The 21,246-nt window shown below is 29.7% G+C and overlaps 1 protein-coding gene across 3 annotated transcripts in view; it reads left to right on the top strand.

Moving 5' to 3' along the window:
- The window catches only part of LOC113373026, a 56,140-nt gene extending 37,651 nt beyond the window's left edge, over positions 1 to 18,489 (top strand). For 2 of the 3 annotated variants that reach the window (XM_026613361.1, XM_026613363.1), the window contains 3 exons: positions 12,659 to 13,286; positions 14,868 to 15,112; positions 18,405 to 18,489. In XM_026613361.1, coding sequence (XP_026469146.1) covers positions 12,659 to 13,286; positions 14,868 to 15,073 — 834 coding nt within the window. In that variant the 3' untranslated portion in view covers positions 15,074 to 15,112; positions 18,405 to 18,489. The remainder of the gene's footprint in view (positions 1 to 12,658; positions 13,287 to 14,867; positions 15,113 to 18,404) is intronic. The other variant, XM_026613362.1, reaches the window with a different exon arrangement.
- Positions 18,490 to 21,246: the final 2,757 nt, after the last annotated feature.

Below are 21,246 nucleotides of genomic sequence, written 5' to 3'. Positions count from 1 at the left end.
TCATATTTCTTTCTTGGAAATTGTTGATTCGTCGTAAACATGTCGGCGAATCAAGAAATCTGAATCCTCCTCCGACGACATAAGCTGCAAGCGAGGAAACAATGGGAAATGATGAAAGGATTTCGTTTCCATTATTCCGCCTGCAGTACGAGAAACGAGATTCGATACTGTGTTCAAACATAAAATTTTATTACGCCTTACATAAGGACAAACGAACATCCCTAGAACTGAGAACTGATTCAACGTCAGAATCGCACACCAAAAGACTTAAAAATGTATCGTAGTAACGAAATCTGTGTATATTCCTGCTATGTATACTATATAGTGCAGTAAACGGAGCGTTTAGGGTCTGAATTTTTTTACTGTGCTCCGAATTGAATGAAATTTTGGAATTAGGTTCATCTTACTCAAGTTCAAAAGTGAAAACAATTCGGGTTGCGCCATCACTCCCCGAGGGGATGACACCCCTTCTCAATTGTGTAATTACATTGTTTCAAAATAACGTCGGGAATCGTTAAAGTACTAATTATAAGAAAAAATGTCTTTTATAGTTTTTCAAAAAAACTAATACTTTTCAAGTTGCTGGCCCCTAAAAATGCATATATTTTTGGCGTTTTTCTTCGGTTTTTTGCAAATATCTCCTAAAATATACATTCTAACGAAAACAAAAATGAACAAAATAATGTCAATAAAAATCTTTAAATCGGTATTACATAAAGCGCCACAATTTTGTATTATTATGTTGATCATGAAATGCATCTATCTTCATGGTACAGAATTTTGGCAGGCGATTTATTCTTATAGTAAAGTGTCGTATGAGTGAAAGGTAAATGTGTTAAATAAATTAATATAGTTTTATATCACTATAGCTAAATAAAAGTTTATTAATTGCGGTATTTTGGTAATTTTAACTGCCCACGTTAATGATGATGAAGAAATTTTATTTTTAAAATTAGGGAAGCAAAATGTGAAAACAGTCATATACTCATCAAGAAGCCTAGGAATAAACTACCCAAATTGTGCTAAATTGATTGTTTTTGCGTATTCTTTCACTGGATGTGACTCTACTTCGGCTGCATTTAATAAAGGCAAAAAAAATTCATAGATCACCTAGAACGAAGACAAGATTTAAGAATGCAAGGGCAGACATTTATGAATTGTACATCTGAAGTCCAAGATATATAAGAAGCTGGTAAATATTGCATGGTTTGTTTGTATGGACTAACTAAAAACATACGACCAAAAAGGTTAAGTTGATTAGACAACTTATCGCAGTATCTCGATGCGCTATGAAAGTTTTATGAAAGCTGCCACAAACAACACTGCCGTTAAATTAGCTTCTTTGGTTCCAACCGTTGGTGCCATAAATGAGCATAGTAGAAGAGTTTACCTTCAAACACAGATATGACTTGGCAACAAAAACATTCATCCGACTGATTGGGGGTGGGTAATGAATAAAGGATTATTAAGTCCAATCAAAACTTTAGATCAGCACCACAAGAATTACTAAAAATGATTTTTTGTAACTGCAGAAAAGATTGCGGAGCCTCAAGCGGATGCCGAAAAGTTGGTCTGTTCTGCAATACAGATAGCTGCCAAAATAGCCCTCCAATTCAGCCAAAAGAAGATAGTGATGCTGATGATAACAGCAACTCCGACATTGAGTAGTAAATGTTGTTTCAGTTTGATATAAATTATGATACTATGATTTCATTAATAATTTTTCAATTTGTAATTGAATATATTAACTGTTTTTATTCAAGGGTAGTTTTAAGAGTTGAACAAATTATGCATATGGTAATTATTTTCGATAAATTAATTCATTCGAGTACTTTTATATTTACAAACATGGTTATATACTCTTTTACTATTATATACACAAATACTATTACTCATTGACGTACTATATTATATTTACAAACACTATTATATACTCTTTTACTATTATATACACAAATACTATTACTCATTGACGTACTATATTATATTTACAAACATGGTTATATACTCTCGTACTATTATATTTACAAACACTGCTATATACTCTCGTACTATTATGTACGCAAATTGTAATAACATTCAATCACTTTGAATTTCTTAATTTTCTATCAATTTCAAAATAATTTTTTCAAACAATTTTTCATTAAGGGGTTGTTTTTAAGGGTCTAAAAAGGGTTAAAAATTTGATAATGAAGATAGAAAACATCAAATATTATTTACTTTATACGTGATTCTTATTGTATCATACCGAAAATTATTTTTAAGTGTTTTTTTTCGATTAAGAGGCTGTTTGAAGGGTTTTAGTATTTTCACGGGGTTGAAAATGATTTTACTGCAAGGTAAATGTATTAAAAAATATTTTTTTAAAATATCCTTTAATATTAAAACGTTTTCTAGCGATAAAACGGCTCAATGTCCACTTATTTATTAAAGCGCCGCATCTCTCCCGGTGGGTGATGGCGCAACCCGAATTGTTTTCACTTTTGAACTTGGGGGTAAGATGAACCTAATTCCAAAATTTTATACCCCTTTTTCCTCTCCGTTTACTGTACTAATATATAGATATAGACTGTTCCTGGTTCCTACCAATTTAAACGTCGATGTATCATGCTGGGACTGACAGTTCGAACCTTCGAGTGTAAAATCGGTTATCCAGGGTGTTATTTTGCAAATGTACACGAATAAAGAATAATGTTTCGAGAAACCGCCCTATTTGTACTGTAGGTAGGTTTGTGTTTGGCTACACCGACTAGTCAATTTCCTGGTTCCCTTCTCGCCCCATCGACTCCGCAAATCGAATCGAAATTTCCGCAGGGTAATAGACCATCAAAGTGGCAATAACAACTTATAAATAAAGTTAATATAAACAAACAACTGTATGTCTGTTATAATAATCACAAGTGCTCCTTTGTGTTTTGATATCAGCAGGTTTCAGATCCGATTCATGGGGTTGGCCCTCATTGGCACAAAGATGAGACGTTATTTGAGCTCTGGGGGGGGGGGGGTAGGTGTTAGTTATGATCAAAAGCCCCACGGTAAATGGGTTGCATTCACAGATGAATTATCTAGCTTTGGAATCTTAATTAAAGGATAAATGGTAGCACTGCATTTATAGACACAAATGTAAAAGCATACATACACAGAGACATATATATATTTATATGTTAATCATGTATCGTTTACATTTGTGGTTACTTTCAAACGATTTTTTGCTCTAGTCCTAGCACCTAGTATATTACAGCTATAAGGGGACATGGAGCTACAAAAGCGATCAATACTAAAACTGAACACCGGTTGGCCCCCTTTTCTTTCCGTATGCAGTCAGTGCACTTTTACTTTTTCTTTTTCCGACGAAAACTGAAAAAAGAATTGAATTAACGAAAACCGAGACCGTTTGAATGGATAAGGTAGAATTATTAAAATAACACACTTTTTGTTCGATAATTTTGATAATTATTCTCAAAACTATTTTTTTACAACCATCTGGATTATTCAAAAAAATTAAACTGGTGGTGTATGGCATTATGCATTAAGGCAAATTAATAGAACTCCTCGTATCGTAACAAAATGTTCAAGAAATATTAAATGTTTTCAAATATATTATTATAAATACTGTAATATTGTCTTATATTCATAATATACTAGCTGACCCGGCAAACGTTGTTTTGCTAAGTTTTACTGGTATATTTTAAACAATTTTTAGAGAATCAAAAATATTAATACTTTTAATGTATAAGGATGAGTTGTTTGAATGCTATATACAATGAAGTATAATAAAATCAATAAACCCCATTTAATTTGCCTATATTTTGTCAATACAATTAATCTGGAAGTTTTATACACTTTCTATAGAAAACATGGTATAATCCATCCAATCCAAGTCTTTTTGGCAGAGGATATCTCTTCAGTGGAGGAGACCTCTAACCGCCAAATATAATTTATCACATAGGCATATAGAAACATTGTCTTCTGATGGTCTATTAAATAATAAATAAAAAAAAGAGTTGTAAATCTCAAAATTTAAAAAAAAAATGAAAATTAAATCTTTTTTGGTCTTTCGACTTATTGATTACGTTTCAAGTTTTTCAGATTCTTTTTGGATTCTGGATTTTATGTATAATTGTAAATAATACTACTGAGCTTAAACAAAATTTTCAAATTTCTGCGAGGAGAGATAGAGAATGAGTCAAGTATTTCTTCTTTGACCTGCATTTTGAAAAGTTTTATGTAACATTCGATGAATTAAAGTAAATTTAATAAAAAGTATCATGGATTTTCTAAGGTTTTTTCAAAGACCCTTTATCTCCCGATAGCAAAGTCATACGAATCAAGGTTATAGCTGGTTATATATCTTTTTCCCTCTACTTTCAAATATTGTTGTTGAACGATGCTAAACTTTACTGATTTTTGACACATCGGTGGTGGACCTTTTTAACCCCGGACCTTCATAGATTACTATCTATTTTTCAATAAATTCTAGGAAATTATAACTGGGAAAATGATCGATACCAAATTTAGGTTCTGAATTAAAATAACATAATTAAAAAATAATATAACCTAGAAAATGTTTTATAAACACCCATGAGTATATAATTATACAAATGAGATCTTTCAGAGCACCGTGTTTGAGAAAAATATGCCAAAAAGTGCATTTTCATATTAACATTTAAAAAAAGTTGATATTTTGAGTTTATAGTAACACTTGCTATCCGTTTAATAACGTTGTTGTGTACAAATAAAACTACAAACAAAACTATTCACTTCATTTTAATCATTATTAAATAATATTCACGTAAAACATCCTATCAAACGTTATTGAACATAATCTGTCAAAAACGTTTGACATTTGACGTATTAGCCACCGTCCATTGTTTTACTTAAATTACGCTTCTACAAAAAATTTCAAATTAAAAATGTAAAGTTTGTACGCGATTTTGAAATAATCTCACCTTTACGACAACCTACTGATTAGCACGAATTTTTCAAGGCTAAGACTGGCCAAATCGGTTTAGCCGTTTTCGGGTTTTAGCGGATCATTTGATTGAGAGCTCCATTTTTATATATAAGATTTATATATATATATATATAAATATATGTTACAAAATTAAAATGCTATTATATATTAAAGTAAAAAAAACTATTTGAATGCAATAAAAATCGGTCTTTTTAAAATGAATAATTTTTGAACTTCTCGTAGGGTTAGTTATAGTAATCGCAACAAATCGAATATGAAAATGAAAATTTGTATATATCTTCACGTTTTTGGTACGGGAAGTTCCAGCAGTTTGCTTTAAGGCACGATGCAATACACAACTAGTTTTTCGAGAAATTAACAATATCTAGTTGAAGTTAAAGTTTTTCATAAGTAGTTCGAAAGCAACTTCTGGGCTGTTGAACTAAAACCGTGCTATCGTATAAATTTCAGCTCCGCGTAGTATGCAAATCGCATTCCCTGAATACCGCGTTTCAGGAGCATTGACTGTAATAATAGATGTAAAGATATATATGGTGCTGATATATGTACTCGTATAACTTTCCTAAATCAATCTATCCGTTATGAGAGTTTAATTCGCAAAGTGTAAATCTTTCGGCGGCCGTTAAACGGATTCATTGTCACGTTGTCATCCTGTCACTTTACATTCAACTATGTCGTAACTTCATGAGGAATTTCATTAAGCGGCGGGCGCTTCGCCTTTAATCTCTTACACTTACACGTAGGTAACGCTGAAATAATCTAAAGACGAAATTCTAACAGAACAGACACTAGAATAACCTAACCAACTTTTTTTTTACTTCATTTCCCCTGTTCTGTTCACCTGTGCGAAAACGGGGTTAATATAAATATCGTAAATAATAAATGTATATCCTTGTTTGAAAAAATAACCCCATTTTTCTAGTAGTTTATTTCCCAATGACACTTCCTCTCGGAATTCTCTCAACGGGAAGTAAAACGAAAGGGGATCCTGCTTTTGGGAAAGGGATGATTGGGGATGATGATGGGGCGGACGGAACGCTCCGAAACATTCTTTGCTTTGTCAAGACCACAAACACAATATATCTTCATGCAATCCAGGCTAAATGAATATATATATATATATATATATATATATATATATATATATATATATACTGTATTTATGTCAATTATCGATATGATTGTTATTATAACTAGTGGCATCGTGCCTAAGGCAAATTGCTGGAACTTTCCGTACCTTAATAAAATATTCGAGAAATGATAAATGTTTTCAAATAGTTTATTATAAATAATGTAACATTCATTATTCTTATTTTGAGAAAAATAAATAAATAAAACTTAATCAGTCGAATTTAAAATGAAGAACATTGCCTAATATATTTCTAAGTATTATATAAACTGAATTGCAAAGTTAAAATCATTTATTTAAACTATATAGGTGATTAGATTAAAATCCGAATTATTTTTGATTTTCAAAAAAAATTCATTTGATTTAAAGATATAAAACAATTAGAAGATCCCATGTTTTGCCTAAAGAAACGATAACGATACTTTTTGAAAACAATGTATGTATTTTATTAAGTAAGGCATACTACATTAATGTATACCATAGCAAAGAAAATTGTATTATCTATGCAAAATCCTAATTCAATTATTAACAATTCATACAAAAATATTGTGTAAAAAATATTTTTTCAAAGAAGTGCACTGCCTTTACAACGTTAGTAAATAGCATCGTGTGTTAAATCAGAAACAAATATATTTATGCAATTATGCATATATAAAATTCTTATATTAATTACTTATATTGATATTTTCCAATTAAATTTCGACTTTTTGTTCAATATTTTTATACCGTCTGATCGCACTAAGTATTTGGCAGTTTGTTGCTATCAATTCATACGAAAATGATCTATTTTATCAGAGATTGCCCCTGAATATTTTCCTTCACTTTTATAATTCGTAGTTGTAAAGAAACGTCAGGACGAACTTTATAAATATTTTTTAAGATGTTCGAAGCAAGAGAATGGCTATATATATATATATATATATATATATATACACTTTATATATATATATATATATATACACTTTATATATATATATAAAGTTTAAGCCCCCGAGAGGGTCGTTTCCGCATCAACCTTTTTGCCCTCCAAGTGATCATCTGGGATTCTAACTGGATTTACACTGGAAATATATTCACATTCACTAATACTTGTCGCGTTTATATACGTATTATAATATATATATATATATATATATATATATATATATATATATATTGTAGAGTTTCGAACAAGAATCCAAAAATAATACAAAATAAAAAACGAAAGAAGTTTTTAAAGAACAATTTCTTTATTTAATTATTTGTTAACTGTCAACGTTTCGGAACTAGGTACGTTCCATCTTCAGGACATCTGTCAAGAAACATGATCTTGATGAGATTTAAGCAAACAATATGTTTAGGAATAGAAAATAGATTTTTCTTAAATAATAAATTAATACTCTAATTCTCCCAATACCAGTACCAACATCAAAAACACCAATCTTATTTACTGCAGCATGCCATACGTTGAAGATTTATATTATTATTTTGCCAAAATTTTGTTAGAAGAAAACATTTTAGTATCAGGCTCATCCTTACACTCCTTCAACCAATTCTTTACGAACATTAAATCCCCCACCCCATCCAATTTCAATACTAATGTAGTATATTCTGTTTCTTGTAATGACTGTGCTTTTCAATATATTGGACAAACCTCGCAATATGTACACAAGAGAATGAGACAACATGAACTAAGTGTGGTCTACCATAAACAAAAAAAATTCAAAAGTACCCTAGTACAACACTCTATTGAAAACGCTCATTCATTTAATTTCACTCCAAAGATTTTATATCATGAAAGTTGCATCTTTAGGAGATTATTCGCGGAGAGTTGTCTTATTCTCATGAATGTTTCTAACAGTGTCAACATTAGATCAGATCACAACCTATTACATGATTCATATTTAAATTTTTTACACTTTTTGACAAATAATTAATATGGACTTCCTTTTAAGTTCAATAATATAAGTATTTACACCCTAACATAAAAAAACACACACATACAATCTCACAGTTCTCGTTTCAAGTGTTTACACGTGTTACATATGAACCATCAAATTCAGTTAGTTCGCTTCCAAAAGCCAATAGTATAACATCGAGAAAGCAATATTATTTGTTTTCAAATAATAATTTTAAAAAAGACAACACTTTTAGTAATTTTGATTTACAAAAGTTAACTATTCGGCGGAAAAATAACTCAAATTCATTTTTTGTTAAAAATTCTTGTTTAGTGAAAAAGTGCTAACGTATATTCAAACATACAGGTAATTAATTCAATTTTATCATTAATCTTTTCTTAAAAAAATTTTTCCATAACTTTCATAAAAAAATTCTATCATTTTTAATATCCTGTTCTGATAATCCACTCATTTATTTTTATCATTTTCATTTTGATCATATTATCATATTTCTGTACACTATTATTTGTTACAATTAATTTATTATTTAAGAAAAATCTATTTTCTATTCCTAAACATATTGTTTGCTTAAATCTCATCAAGATCATGTTTCTTGACAGATGTCCTGAAGATGGAACGTACCTAGTTCCGAAACGTTGACAGTTAACAAATAATTAAATAAAGAAATTGTTTATTAAAAACTTTTCTTGTTTTTTATTTTGTATTATTTTTGGATTCTTGTTCGAAACTCTACAAAATATACACAAATCCAAGATTCTACCATTCAATATATATATATATATAATATATATATATATATATATATATATACAGTGGTGTTGTGCTAATATTTTTTTTGCCGGAACGCTAAAATTTAAAATCCGGTTCAAAAAATTTGATATATTTCGATAAGACCTCAAAAATGTAATATATAGACTTATTATATAATTAACTCTATTATATACAGCTAGTCTATACATTAAATTGTACAAGTATGAGGGAATCATTGAGTACATAATTTATATTCTTCAATGACATTGATTATATTTATTCTGGTATTATTTGTATTCATTAATACCTACATGTATTTATTATGATATAAACGTACTCATAACCTAATAATATGATAGATAACCTATTACCTATCATACTATATTATATTAATCTATATCATAGATAGATATCTATTATCTATCATACCGTGAGATACCTATACCGTCATTAACTTATTATATACCTACATACCTTTTACTTCTTATAAATACTACTGTCTAATTTATATATTCACCTATATTATATAGGTTTACCTTACGCCATATGTATTATCTCTACCTATTATATATATTATCTATTGTCTATACCGGGAATTGAACCCGGGACCTCCGCGTGGAAGTCGCGCACCTTAACCACTACCCTATCGGGTACCCCCATTAATAATATAATATGGGACGCACTGTTGTTTCCGCGGGTCATTTTCTAATTAATTAGATAATTAATACTGAGGTGGCGCGACGACACGCGAAAAAAGACGGTTGATTGTAGCGTTACGGTGGTGTAGTGGCTAAGGTCGTCGCGTTCCACGCGGCGGACCCGGGTTCGATTCTCGGTAGGGTTAATGTAGCGTGTAAAAAAAATATAGGTAATAGGATATATAGTAGATATAGGTTAGGTGTATTCGGTAATACAATGTAGGGATTTGAGAGTATGTGATGAAATATAGCGCATAGTATAGATGTAAGGCATGTAGTATAGAATGCAACGTATAGGCATACGTAAGACTATAGAAATAGACGAATAGGAACCTATGATGTAGGTGTTAGCGTATAAGAAATGCGAATTTATATAAGATTATAAGATAAGATGAGATAAGAATTATAAGATAAGATATAAGATTTAATTTATAAATATTATTTTTTCTATAAGAAATTTTATCTCGGTATTAAATATCTAAAATATCCGTTAAGGCGTCGATTACACCTTACTGCTGCCTTTGCCGTTATCACTTCATAAAAAATTAATTACTGCACTTTTAAACGAATGTGTGCACTATGCGACAATAGACATAGAACTATAAATTTTATTAAATGTTTGAGTAACTTTTGCGAGCTGAATTTCTTAAGGGGGTATTCTACTGTAGAATTTTGAAAAAATCGATTATTCAGAAATATGTCATTGAAAGGATTTTTCAAAATCACTATTATTTCCTGAGTTATATCCGTTTAAGTGACGTGGCCTCGGTTTTAGTCCGACCGAGTCTCAAAACTTTGAACGCGTTTTTCTCGGAACTACTTTTTTCGAGCTGGCGGTAAGGATATCTCGAGTTCTTCAAATTTGGAGAGGATCTTCTCCATACATCGCTTTATCGCATGGACCTTTCCCAAAACTATAACTTTTCATTTAGTATTTTTAAAAAATTCGGAATTGTTAAAAAAAAACATGAAAAAAATTTTTTTTTCAAACTGTCGCCATTCAAACAATTTTTTTTTTAACTTATCCAAGGTTCATACGATAGCGGCTTCTATAATAATTAAGAATCCATCTATTTTTTATGTTTCGGATCACCAGGAGGGTTGGAACCATGCACCCCAGGACGCCCTCTTTTTTTTGAGCCCCCACTTTGACTGCTCATAACTTTGTGAATTCTATTTTTTTTTAATTATTTTTTTTATGTAATTATAAAATATCAATAAACAAATCATAAAAAATCGATAGTAAAAATATAATTTGTTTCCTTTATACAGCGCTTCAAAAACCGGCCAAAATTCATGCTTCTACAGTAGAATACGCCCTTAAGGTGTTTTTTAGTCTCGCAACTTACTGAATTCTAAAAATTCTAAATTTAAAAATATAATATAAAAATTATTATACCGCTGTTTGGGAGGTATGGCAATTTATAAATATACAGACGAATATATACAGAATTTGGAATTTTTCTATAATCCGTAATATTGAGAAAGTTTGCATTAGACCTAAAAAGGGATCCGTATTTACCTAAGCTATGGAAATATATATGGAAAAATTATATGATTTGCATATGCATCCTGTGCTTACTTAGACTAAACAATGATCATAATATGTTTAACAATTTTTTAACAGTATTTACAAATTATATTCAAATCACCCAAAGCAAGTGGGTTAAAGTCGTGTAATTTTTTAATTTGCCTCTCCCCTCTGAATTTAAAAATGGATTTTTCTGTTGGGCGAGCGCCCCACGTTGGGAATTACTAGTCTAGGAGTACAATTTTTTAATCTACTACCAGGTTAAAATAATCGAGTGATCATCAATTCCACAGAACCTTCATCAGATTTTCAAAAGATCAAAGTTTCTATGAATATGCATACAAATCTCAAATTGTAGGCCGAAATTGAGACGATAAGTCTATCAGGGTAACTCTTTTGCTATAAATTGTCAACTAATTTACCACTAAATAAATGTCAATAAAACAATGATTAAAAAAAATTACCAATAGATCTTGGATTGTAAAAATTTACAAGCGATCGAACGGCTTATATTTTTGCCTTAGATGGCAAAAAATTCATCGAATTATTAAAATATTATTTTTTTTAATTTAATTAAAAGCAAAAGAGTTCTTATGCTTTTGTATTTATAGAATTGCTTTTAATTTTTAACTAACGCCCGCTATGTCCGAAACAAGTCCAACTTATATCCGCAATATTAGAGTGTCGGACACTTTTCGGTCTTAAAGTAACATATGTGAAATTTGAAATACACTACTGGATTGTAATTAATATTTCAGTTCATACACCTCAATTTGTTACTAAATTAAAAACAACTTTGATAAAACCAGTGGTGAACTAAGCGTCCGATTTGAATGATCTAAAAAACTTTCTGCTTGTATTGACAAAACAATTGCTTTTGAGGATAAAAAATTATTACATCCTTTTTTTATTTTCCATGAAATATTTTAGTAATTTTGGATTAAAAATTCAAAAAATGACCCAGGCTAAGCACAGTCTAATCGCCACTCTGGTACAAATGTTTACCCAAGTGCGTTTAGACTTTTCCAATTTTGTAAAAACTGTTGAAAAATGTGAAAATGCCGCCAAGATAAGCACAGTATAAGTGAAAATGTCGCATAGAATTATTTGCTTGATAGACTTGTGACTATACCGAAGCACTTTTTCAATTTTGTGTAAATTGGGCAACTATGTTCTAATGTTCTAGAGATAAATTGATTTATAATTTACATTTGATTTGCTCAGATATAACAAGATAGCAAAAATAATGATGAATTACAGTATTTGTAATAATATATTTAAAAACGTTTAAAATTTCTGGAATATTTCATTACGGTATGGAAAGTTCCAGCAATTCGCCTTAAGGCACGATGCCATGCACAACTAGTTTTTTTTTTTTTGAAAGTGTTTGGATTTTTTAACAAAAAATCTGATAAAAAATAAATACACATGATATCTTACTATACCTTTCTTTCGCCCACGTGATATTTCGTGATTTTTTGACAAATTCCCCTTCCTTTAAAAACCTCACGAGATTAATAGACGCCCCATAGGCTGGCATTTGGTATGACTATCAATATGCCCCAGCAAGATTTATATGAACCATGCGTTGCAGTGGGTGTATTAGCCAATTAATTTGTTATAGCTGCCTCTTTCACTTATTAAAATATCACTTACAACTAGTTTTTTATTCTTCAGATTTGGAGGCCTGATCCTTGCGAGAGCTGCCTCTGCCTGGACGGCGAGACCTTCTGCTGGTGGCAACAGTGCGACACGAATCACATGCCCGACGAAGCCCTAATGGCGCTAATTAAAGAAGAACCATCATTAATTACGACCAAGAATCAGCAGTTGGACCACGAAATAAAACAGAGGAAATTCTCCGATACACCGAGCACCACCACCACTACTGCGAATGGCGTGGATTTGGTAAAAATTTACCAGAGCGATTTCATATCGACGCCGGGAGGCGACACTACGAATTCCAATACGGTGGAATATTCTCAGAGCACTTTTTACAATTATTCAGAATCTACCGACACGTCGGTTAGTGTTTCGGAAGATGTCGAAACTAGTAGTGTACAGGATCCGAAGTCGACAGACTTCGACAATACGTCGCAGGATGATTTGGCCAGTTCGAGTTTTCATCAGACGTCTGATTCTACAGAAGGCGCCAATGTCTTGAATGTGCATTCAAATCATTTGTCTTCGACAACAAATGCTGATAATTTTAATGAAACTGTAAATGAAACAACAGTAGTTATTGATGGTGTCTCCGCAGTGGAGAGAAAGGAGGCTGGTGCTAGTAGGAAGTGCATTGTCATGGGTAAGGGATTCAGTTTTTTATTAAATACTAGATGACCCGACTGTCGTTGTCCTGTACCCATGTCTACAATTAAATATAATATAGTAATATTTACCGTTTACCTAAAAATAATAATTATTGTTTTTTAAGTTACTCTTTACGCCAAAATGCGTATACATTCATAATATGAGCGATGTTAAATGTAGAACTGCTTTAAATAAAATGATAAGTCTCAATTCTCACATTATATTGGAAATTGAAGTCTTTTAAACGGTATAACATAACCATAACTATAACATAACACTGGTACTTCATGTTGGATGAAATTAATTTAATTTTTTATTATTTAAGATATCCAAAATTGCATCTTAAACTTCTCCTAATCGATATCGTGAGGGCCGAATTGTATATATTCATCTTTACTTTCCCATTTGTTGTTATAATGTGAAATTGTTACAAATTTTAAAAATATTGGGGAAAGATCAGTAAAAGATGCAAAGAAATTATATATTGAAAAAAAAAAACTATATTGAAAATTTAATATCCGAATCTTGTGTTGGCGCCCCCTAAGGCGTGCGCTCGTATTTTTTGCATGCATCGCATTAGAGGTAGGACCGGCTCTGATTAATACTTAATTTCATATTTTAAGTGAATTAATTTGTCATAACCCGTTTATATGTGTATCATTCAATCTGCCATCATTTTATATTATTTTAATTTCTGGCACATCTCAGCTGCTTTTTGGGAATAATAATGTAGACATTTTATTTTTCTTATTCATAATCATACATTTATTATACATATTCTAACATAGTCTAGGTTCATAAGTAAATTGAAATTTTTGGCAGATGATAGTTTTAATTTGTTTTCAATACAAACAATGACATGTCGTTTTTCGCATTTTTTTCATTTATTTCTATTAATATTGCACATACATCCCAGGACCATATAATCACATACATTCTAGGAAATTTCCTTAACAAACTTCAGAAAGATTTATCAAAATTCGAATAATCGTTTAGGAGGAGTATACAGCGAATGCTTGTAATTGAATATGAACTTTATATAATAGCATATATATAATTGATTCTACATTTGTTAGAAAACGTTTGTATGTGAAAAAGAAAAGGGCTGTTTTTAGGGTTTTTTCGGCAATTATTCGATTTTTGCTCGCCATAAGAACCGTTCTTGGACATCAACGAACATTTTAAAAAAAGTTATGCGCTTACCAATACATTTTGCGATTCATTTTTTTATATAAGATTATACCCTTTGGAACTTTTAAACCATTTGTCTAATATAACTATAGTATATTTTGAAAATTTGTACAAAATTGAAAAACTGCAATAGTTTCTAACTATAAATTCTTATAAATCACTCATAAATCAATATATTGTTAAAGATTATTACTGATTCTTAAAGATTAAATCGATTATTACGTCAGGAAATTATGAACTCTTACTTTTCCCACATATTATCTTTAGTTTATAATTTGTATACTTTAAAATTGTAATTATATTGTATTATTAAAATGCAACTTTTACACCTAACAAATCATATGTTTTATCAAAATTCCAATTTATTAATACATCTTCTTCCCAGGTGTCGAGTATGGCGTCGGAGCGGTGTTGCCAGGTGAGACCGGAAATTGTCTGCGTTGTGTCTGCTCCGAGGTGACCAGCACCAGGGTCGCCGCATCCGCGTCCGCGCCTCCGCCTCCGCCTCCGCCGGTCGTCACGTGTCACCCGCACGAGTGCGCCCCCTTGACAAGGAAGGACATTCTGGAGGATTCGGCGGATACGTTTTAAGATAGAAACTAAGTTAGTTTTGTATCAGATTTAGTTTAGGTAATTGACAAATGCATGGTATATTTTATTATTAACAGTGCTGTCTTAGTAAATAATAGTAATAGTATTTTATTTATATAAATTAAAATACTTTGCAGAAATATCTAAGAATATTTGACATATTAATTCTGTCATCCTAGTGCATAAGTGGTTAAGGCAATTTTCACTATTTTGCAATGCTCAATTTCAAAGTTCTATTGTGTAATATCTAGTCCAGTCATTTGGTTGTTTTGCCAGTACAGTACTCCGGGAATTCTTAAAATTGGTCATCTTATAGATTTCGAGGTGCTCCTTACGAAAATCAACTCTGACACCTCAAATTTGAACGGCAAGTTGCCGCCATATTGAAAGAATGGCGTCAAAAAACTATGTACGAATTAAACTAGATAAAATTTCCTACAATTCTTTAGAAAACCGTTTTTTTTTTGTAAAATTGATAGTTTGAGAGTACGGCCGCCTCAAAGTCTTTGCCGCTCTCGCCGTAGTATCAAATCTCTCCATATATGACAGCACTTTGAACTTGACCACATTCCTTCTAATAAATAAATATTTTCAATGTTAAATTAAGCGAATAAGATCTAGAAATAAAATAATTCAAATATTTTTCTGTTTTTTGCTAATTTTTTAACACTTCAAGCCACTTACTTATAGCTACTTTGCCATTGAAGTGTTGAAAAATCAGCAAAAAAAACGAAAAATATTTGAATTATTTTATTTCTAGATCTTATTCGCTTAATTTAACATTGAAAATATTTATTTATTAGAAGGAATGTGGTCAAGTTCAAAGTGCTGTCATATATGGAGAGATTTGATACTACGGCGAGAGCGGCAAAGACTTTGAGGCGGCCGTACTCGCAAACTATCAATTTTACAAAAAAACGGTTTTCTAAGGAATTGTAGGAAATTTTATCTAGTTTAATTCGTACATAGTTTTTTGACGCCATTCTTTCAATATGGCGGCAACTTGCCGTTCAAATTTGAGGTGTCAGAGTTGATTTTCGTAAAGAGCACCTCGAAATCTATAAGATTACCAATTTTCAGAATTCCCGGAGTACTGTACCGGCAACAGCCCTTTTTTGCACCAAATGACTGGACTAATCGTGTATTTAAAATTAATGGTTTAAATTTCATATAAAGTACTTCATTAACTTTCTGTAGGGTAGTTATAGTAATGGGCCGAAAATCGAAAATGAAAATTTTGGATTAAATAATTGAAAAAATCACTCAGGCTAAGCACAGTCTAAGCGCCACTCTGGTACAAATGTTTGCCCAAGTGCATTTAGACTGCTTTGTGTTGGAGCACTTTTCCAATTTTGTAAAAACTATTGAAAAATGTGAAAATGCCGCCAAGCTCAGCACAGTATAAGTGAAAATGTCGCACAAAATTATTTGCAAATGCGTTTAGACTGTGACTATACAGAAGGACTTCAATTCAATTTTGTGTAAATTAATTGGGCAACTCTTTTTTTTGTTTGAAATTGAATTCGAAATGAAATGACGATTGTTAATGTTCTGGAGATAAATTGATTTATGATTTACATTTGATTTGCTCAGATATAACAAGATAGCAAAAATAATGAAAGTTACAGTATTTGTAATAATATATTTGAAAACATTCAAAATTTCTCAAGGCACGATGCCATACACCACTTTTATTCCTAACCAATAATTTTTCAATTCAATAACTATTTTCAGAGAAGTAGCTAATACCGCAATTCAAAACATTTTTGCCAAAATTTGACTTAACCACTTATTCACTGGGATGGCAGAATTATAATGTGTTTTTTTATTTCAATACACATTAAGGGGGTATTCTCGTCTAAAGACATGGATTTTATGCAATTTTTGAAAGACAGATAATATTTTACTAGATTTTGATTTGCAAGTCATTAACTGAAGTTTTGAGAATAAAAGAAAAATAATAATAAAATTTTGATTCTAAAAGCTGATGAAGAAATGGCAAGTCTCAATATAAAGGCACCTGATGACCATACCCATGATTTTAGCCTTTCAATTAGTTTGGAGATTTTTTTTATATATTTTTAATCTAGAATAATTTTTTTTTACGAAATATCACCTGTCTGAAATAAATTTCTTTCACAACTGTAGAAGAGAAGACTCTGTACAAATTTCAAGTTTAGTAGAAGTTGGGAAATCATGGGTATCGTTTTAGAAAAGTTTTGAGAAACAAAGAGGAGATTTATTGTAGTTAAATAGTTATATCTCCCAAAATAATTTAAATTTTGTGAAATCCTCTTGCACAGACATTCTTAGATTTAAACTTCGAGTTAAATGAAACTAGATTTTTTTTTTTAAATTCTCGTATACCCACTTAATGACTTTGACTCAAAATGTTGATATCAATTCATGTTACAATTGTTTATGAAACATTAAAAAAAAATACTCTAGTACATATCGACATAAATAGCATATCGATTGACATAAAATAATAAGCAAAATAATAATAAATATTATATTTAATATAATATGAAAGATGTAAGTGGAATTTTGACTCAAAGCAATAAATTTTGATTTGTGTAAATAATCAATATCTATAAACATATATTTAGTATTTTCTATTTAAAGTTTATCGATTTGCTAAAGTTTATTATTTTTATAAATGGTTAAAATGTGAGTAAATTTGCTGAATATTTTGTTAATATCAACAAATCGTTTAAAAGTTACAACAGATATAAATTTAAATTATTTATTTCTGTTGGGAACTTTATTTTGAAAATAAATAAGTTGAATTAATGTTATTGCTACAATTTAAAATCCCAATTCTCATCGATTATTTATACATATCAAAATTTATTGGTTAAACACAAAATTCCACTGATATCTAGTCTTAATTTTTCATTTTATATTATAATTTCTTCATTTTTTTTTAATTATATAAAGAGCATGATGTATCTTTTATGCATATTTTAAATATCATAAAGAATTTTAAGTAAAAATACATTTACAAATAACAGAGAAATTTATTTTGCCCAAGGCAAAAATCCTTTTACACCTAGTTCTTAAATTCCTTTTTTATACATTATATTTTATTCAACTTTTGCAATTTAACTAGTTTACTTATTGTTTTATGTCAATGGACATATTGTCTCTGTTATGTATACGAGTATTTCAGATATTCTAAACTATTATTTTTTTTAACAATTGTAACATAAATTAATTAAAATTATCAATACAAAAGTATCTAATTTGAGACAGCACTGTATATTAATATCACATTTTATATTTCTCGATTTGTTACCTTTATGTGTAATATTTAATTTTTTTTACTTAGTTTAAACTTAAGTTGGATGTGAGGCTATTTGTTTTGAAAATTATAACAACAAAACAAAACTGTAAGGGTTATTTAAGCAGCAACCAGTGAGTCATTTTTTAAATTCATTTCTAACACATGGTGGTTGTGCATGACTAACATTTTTATTTTGAAAACAGTTTATTTAAAACTATTGTGGCAATAATAATAGAATTATAATAATAATGGCAAACTTCTCTCAATGAAATTTCTTTGAAGAGGAACTAATAATATTTATTTGGTTACAATATCATTATTAGTACAAAGGACGAGTATTATTTACATTATTATGGATATTAAAACACGAAAGCTTTAATTCTGATGTTATTTAATAATAATTTTATCTCGGTAGACTTATATATATTACGACAAAAGTCATAAGGATTTCTTTTAGATAGTTTTTAGTGTTTATGACAAACGATTAAAATTATCTTATATTCTGGTTTCCTCTGGAATGTGTGACTTAGAAAATATATCATATTTTGTAGATAAAACTAAATATGTACATTTTGACCAGTTCTTTAAATATTAAAAGTACGTTTATAATGCATTTTATCGGCAGATTAATAATTACAAGGGGTAAAAATTAGAAATTTGGCATATGAATTTATTACAAACATAACTTTTCTTCAGAAGAATAGACCAAAGTAATTATTTCTTTTAAGAATGTAGTTTCTATAATATTTGCATATCGTCATTTACGTTTTGCCTCTATGACGTAGTTAGATCTATATAGATATTATAAAAAAACAACCAAAGGCAGGTATAGATAATATTAATTATATAAATGTCCAGATCTAGCTAGAGTATCTTCATTAGGACCAGATAATCTTTATATTTTTTGTGTACCCGATAGTCATTGGCATAAAGCGAATTTATTAGAAGTTTATGTTTGAATCTCTCGACTTTGAGAAATTTCGACAGAGACTACACTTAGATATTATTGAAACAAAATAAAAGTACATAATGTGTCTTTCAAATATTTATTAAGATAAAGTTATAGATAGTGTTCCTGATTATTACAAAAGTAGCGATTCATGATTGTTACAAATGTGTGTTAATTATATATATTCATGTATAAATATATACATACATGAATATATGTATCTATTATTGTTACAAATTGATCTTCGTACAGTATTAGAAACTTATCACGATCATAATCATTTTTATCTAAAATTTATGAAAAATAGAAAAAAATCAATGTTGTTATAATAAAATTAAACTAATTATATCGTATCAATACAATATTACGTATGTAATGCATAGGCATTACACTACATGGACTGCTAGTCCTCATATGTTTTCCGGAGGGTATGGAACGTCACATGTGTGAGCGAACATTGCCAACTACAATCGCGGATTCTCCCGATTGATTAAATGTAACTCTGGTACTTCATGTTGAATTAAATTAATTTAATTTTTTATTGTTTAAGATATCCAAAATTGCATCTTAAACTTCTCCCAATCGATATCGTGAGGTTCGAATTGCACGTACTCATTTTTACTTTCCCATTTGTTGTTATAAAGTGAAATTTTTACGAATTTTAAAAATATTGTGGAAAGATTTTAAAAAAAGAATTATTGCTCACAATTAACTCTAAACATTGCGATTCGAATAGAATTCTTTCAAATACTTTCAAATAAACTCTAATTATATTAATTCAATCGGGAGTTTCCGCGATTGCCGTCGGCTATGTCCGCTCAGACATGTGACATCACTTACCTTTCTGTTTTGAGCACTTATTTGCGCTCGACCAGCAGGTCCCTGTATGTAAGGTCCATGATGTAATGACATTTATCAATAATTAATATATATATAATATTATAAATATACATATAAACATAAAATAATTATCATCATATCTTAAATACTACACGTACTTATCACGGTTAATATTTATACTAAATATTTATAAAGCAGATTTTTTTTAACTGTTAGACACTTGTTTTTTCGAATTATACTTTTATAAAAGTCATTATGATTTCGGTAGTATTGATACAGGATACAGATCTTTTTTAATTAGATGATATAGTCTGAGAAAATTTTTAAAGTAGCATATAGGAACAAAAATGTATATTTTGTACGTAGATATTTTTAAATATTGACAGCTTCACAATTTATAAAGAACAAAGAATTTCAGTGAATCTCATTATAATATAGTGTTAGAGGAATGATTTTGTGTCAATGGTGAACAAATGTTTGATCGTTGAGAGCCGCATATCTTCTGTACTATGTCTATCTATATCAAACATCTCTTCAATATATCTTCTCATTACTTATATCATATATGGGATCCTCCAGTTGTCCATTGTTGATACAAAAGTCTTACTTAGTTCTTGTTAGATGAATTATCATAGGAGAGGAAATATATAGGCTTGTTCTTTAATAAACTTGCTCCTGCTCTGTTATATGTTAGTACATGTTTAAAGAAATATAGGAAAGCGACTAAAGAACAAATTAATTGAGTGTTTCTAATTGCATACTATATTACTCTAAGCATGTATTATGATAAGATTCTAAGCTATTTAAGAAAAAGTCTATAGTTATTTAATATTAAATCTAATCGTATTGTAATAAAACTATTATTTAATAATTATAAACAATTATTATCAAGATACTCTTTTATTACTGCTTTATTTCTTTATATTCAGCCTTCTGATCTGTAATTTTCAAATGTTTGAAAATTAAAAAAAATGTTTTAGGTATAACTTAGCGACAAATGAATGTGTTTTATTCATTCATTTGTTTGATAAATTACATCAACGAAACATTTTTTAAATTTTTGAAAATTTTTTCTGCTATTTCCATACAAAACTTTAA

Source organism: Ctenocephalides felis, unplaced genomic scaffold, assembly GCF_003426905.1.
Source record: "Ctenocephalides felis isolate EL2017-DRISC unplaced genomic scaffold, ASM342690v1 CF-g0.4_SCAFFOLD_01604, whole genome shotgun sequence".
In the NCBI taxonomy this organism is placed as follows: Eukaryota; Metazoa; Arthropoda; class Insecta; order Siphonaptera; family Pulicidae; genus Ctenocephalides; species Ctenocephalides felis.
This window is presented reverse-complemented; position numbering and strand designations above follow the sequence as displayed.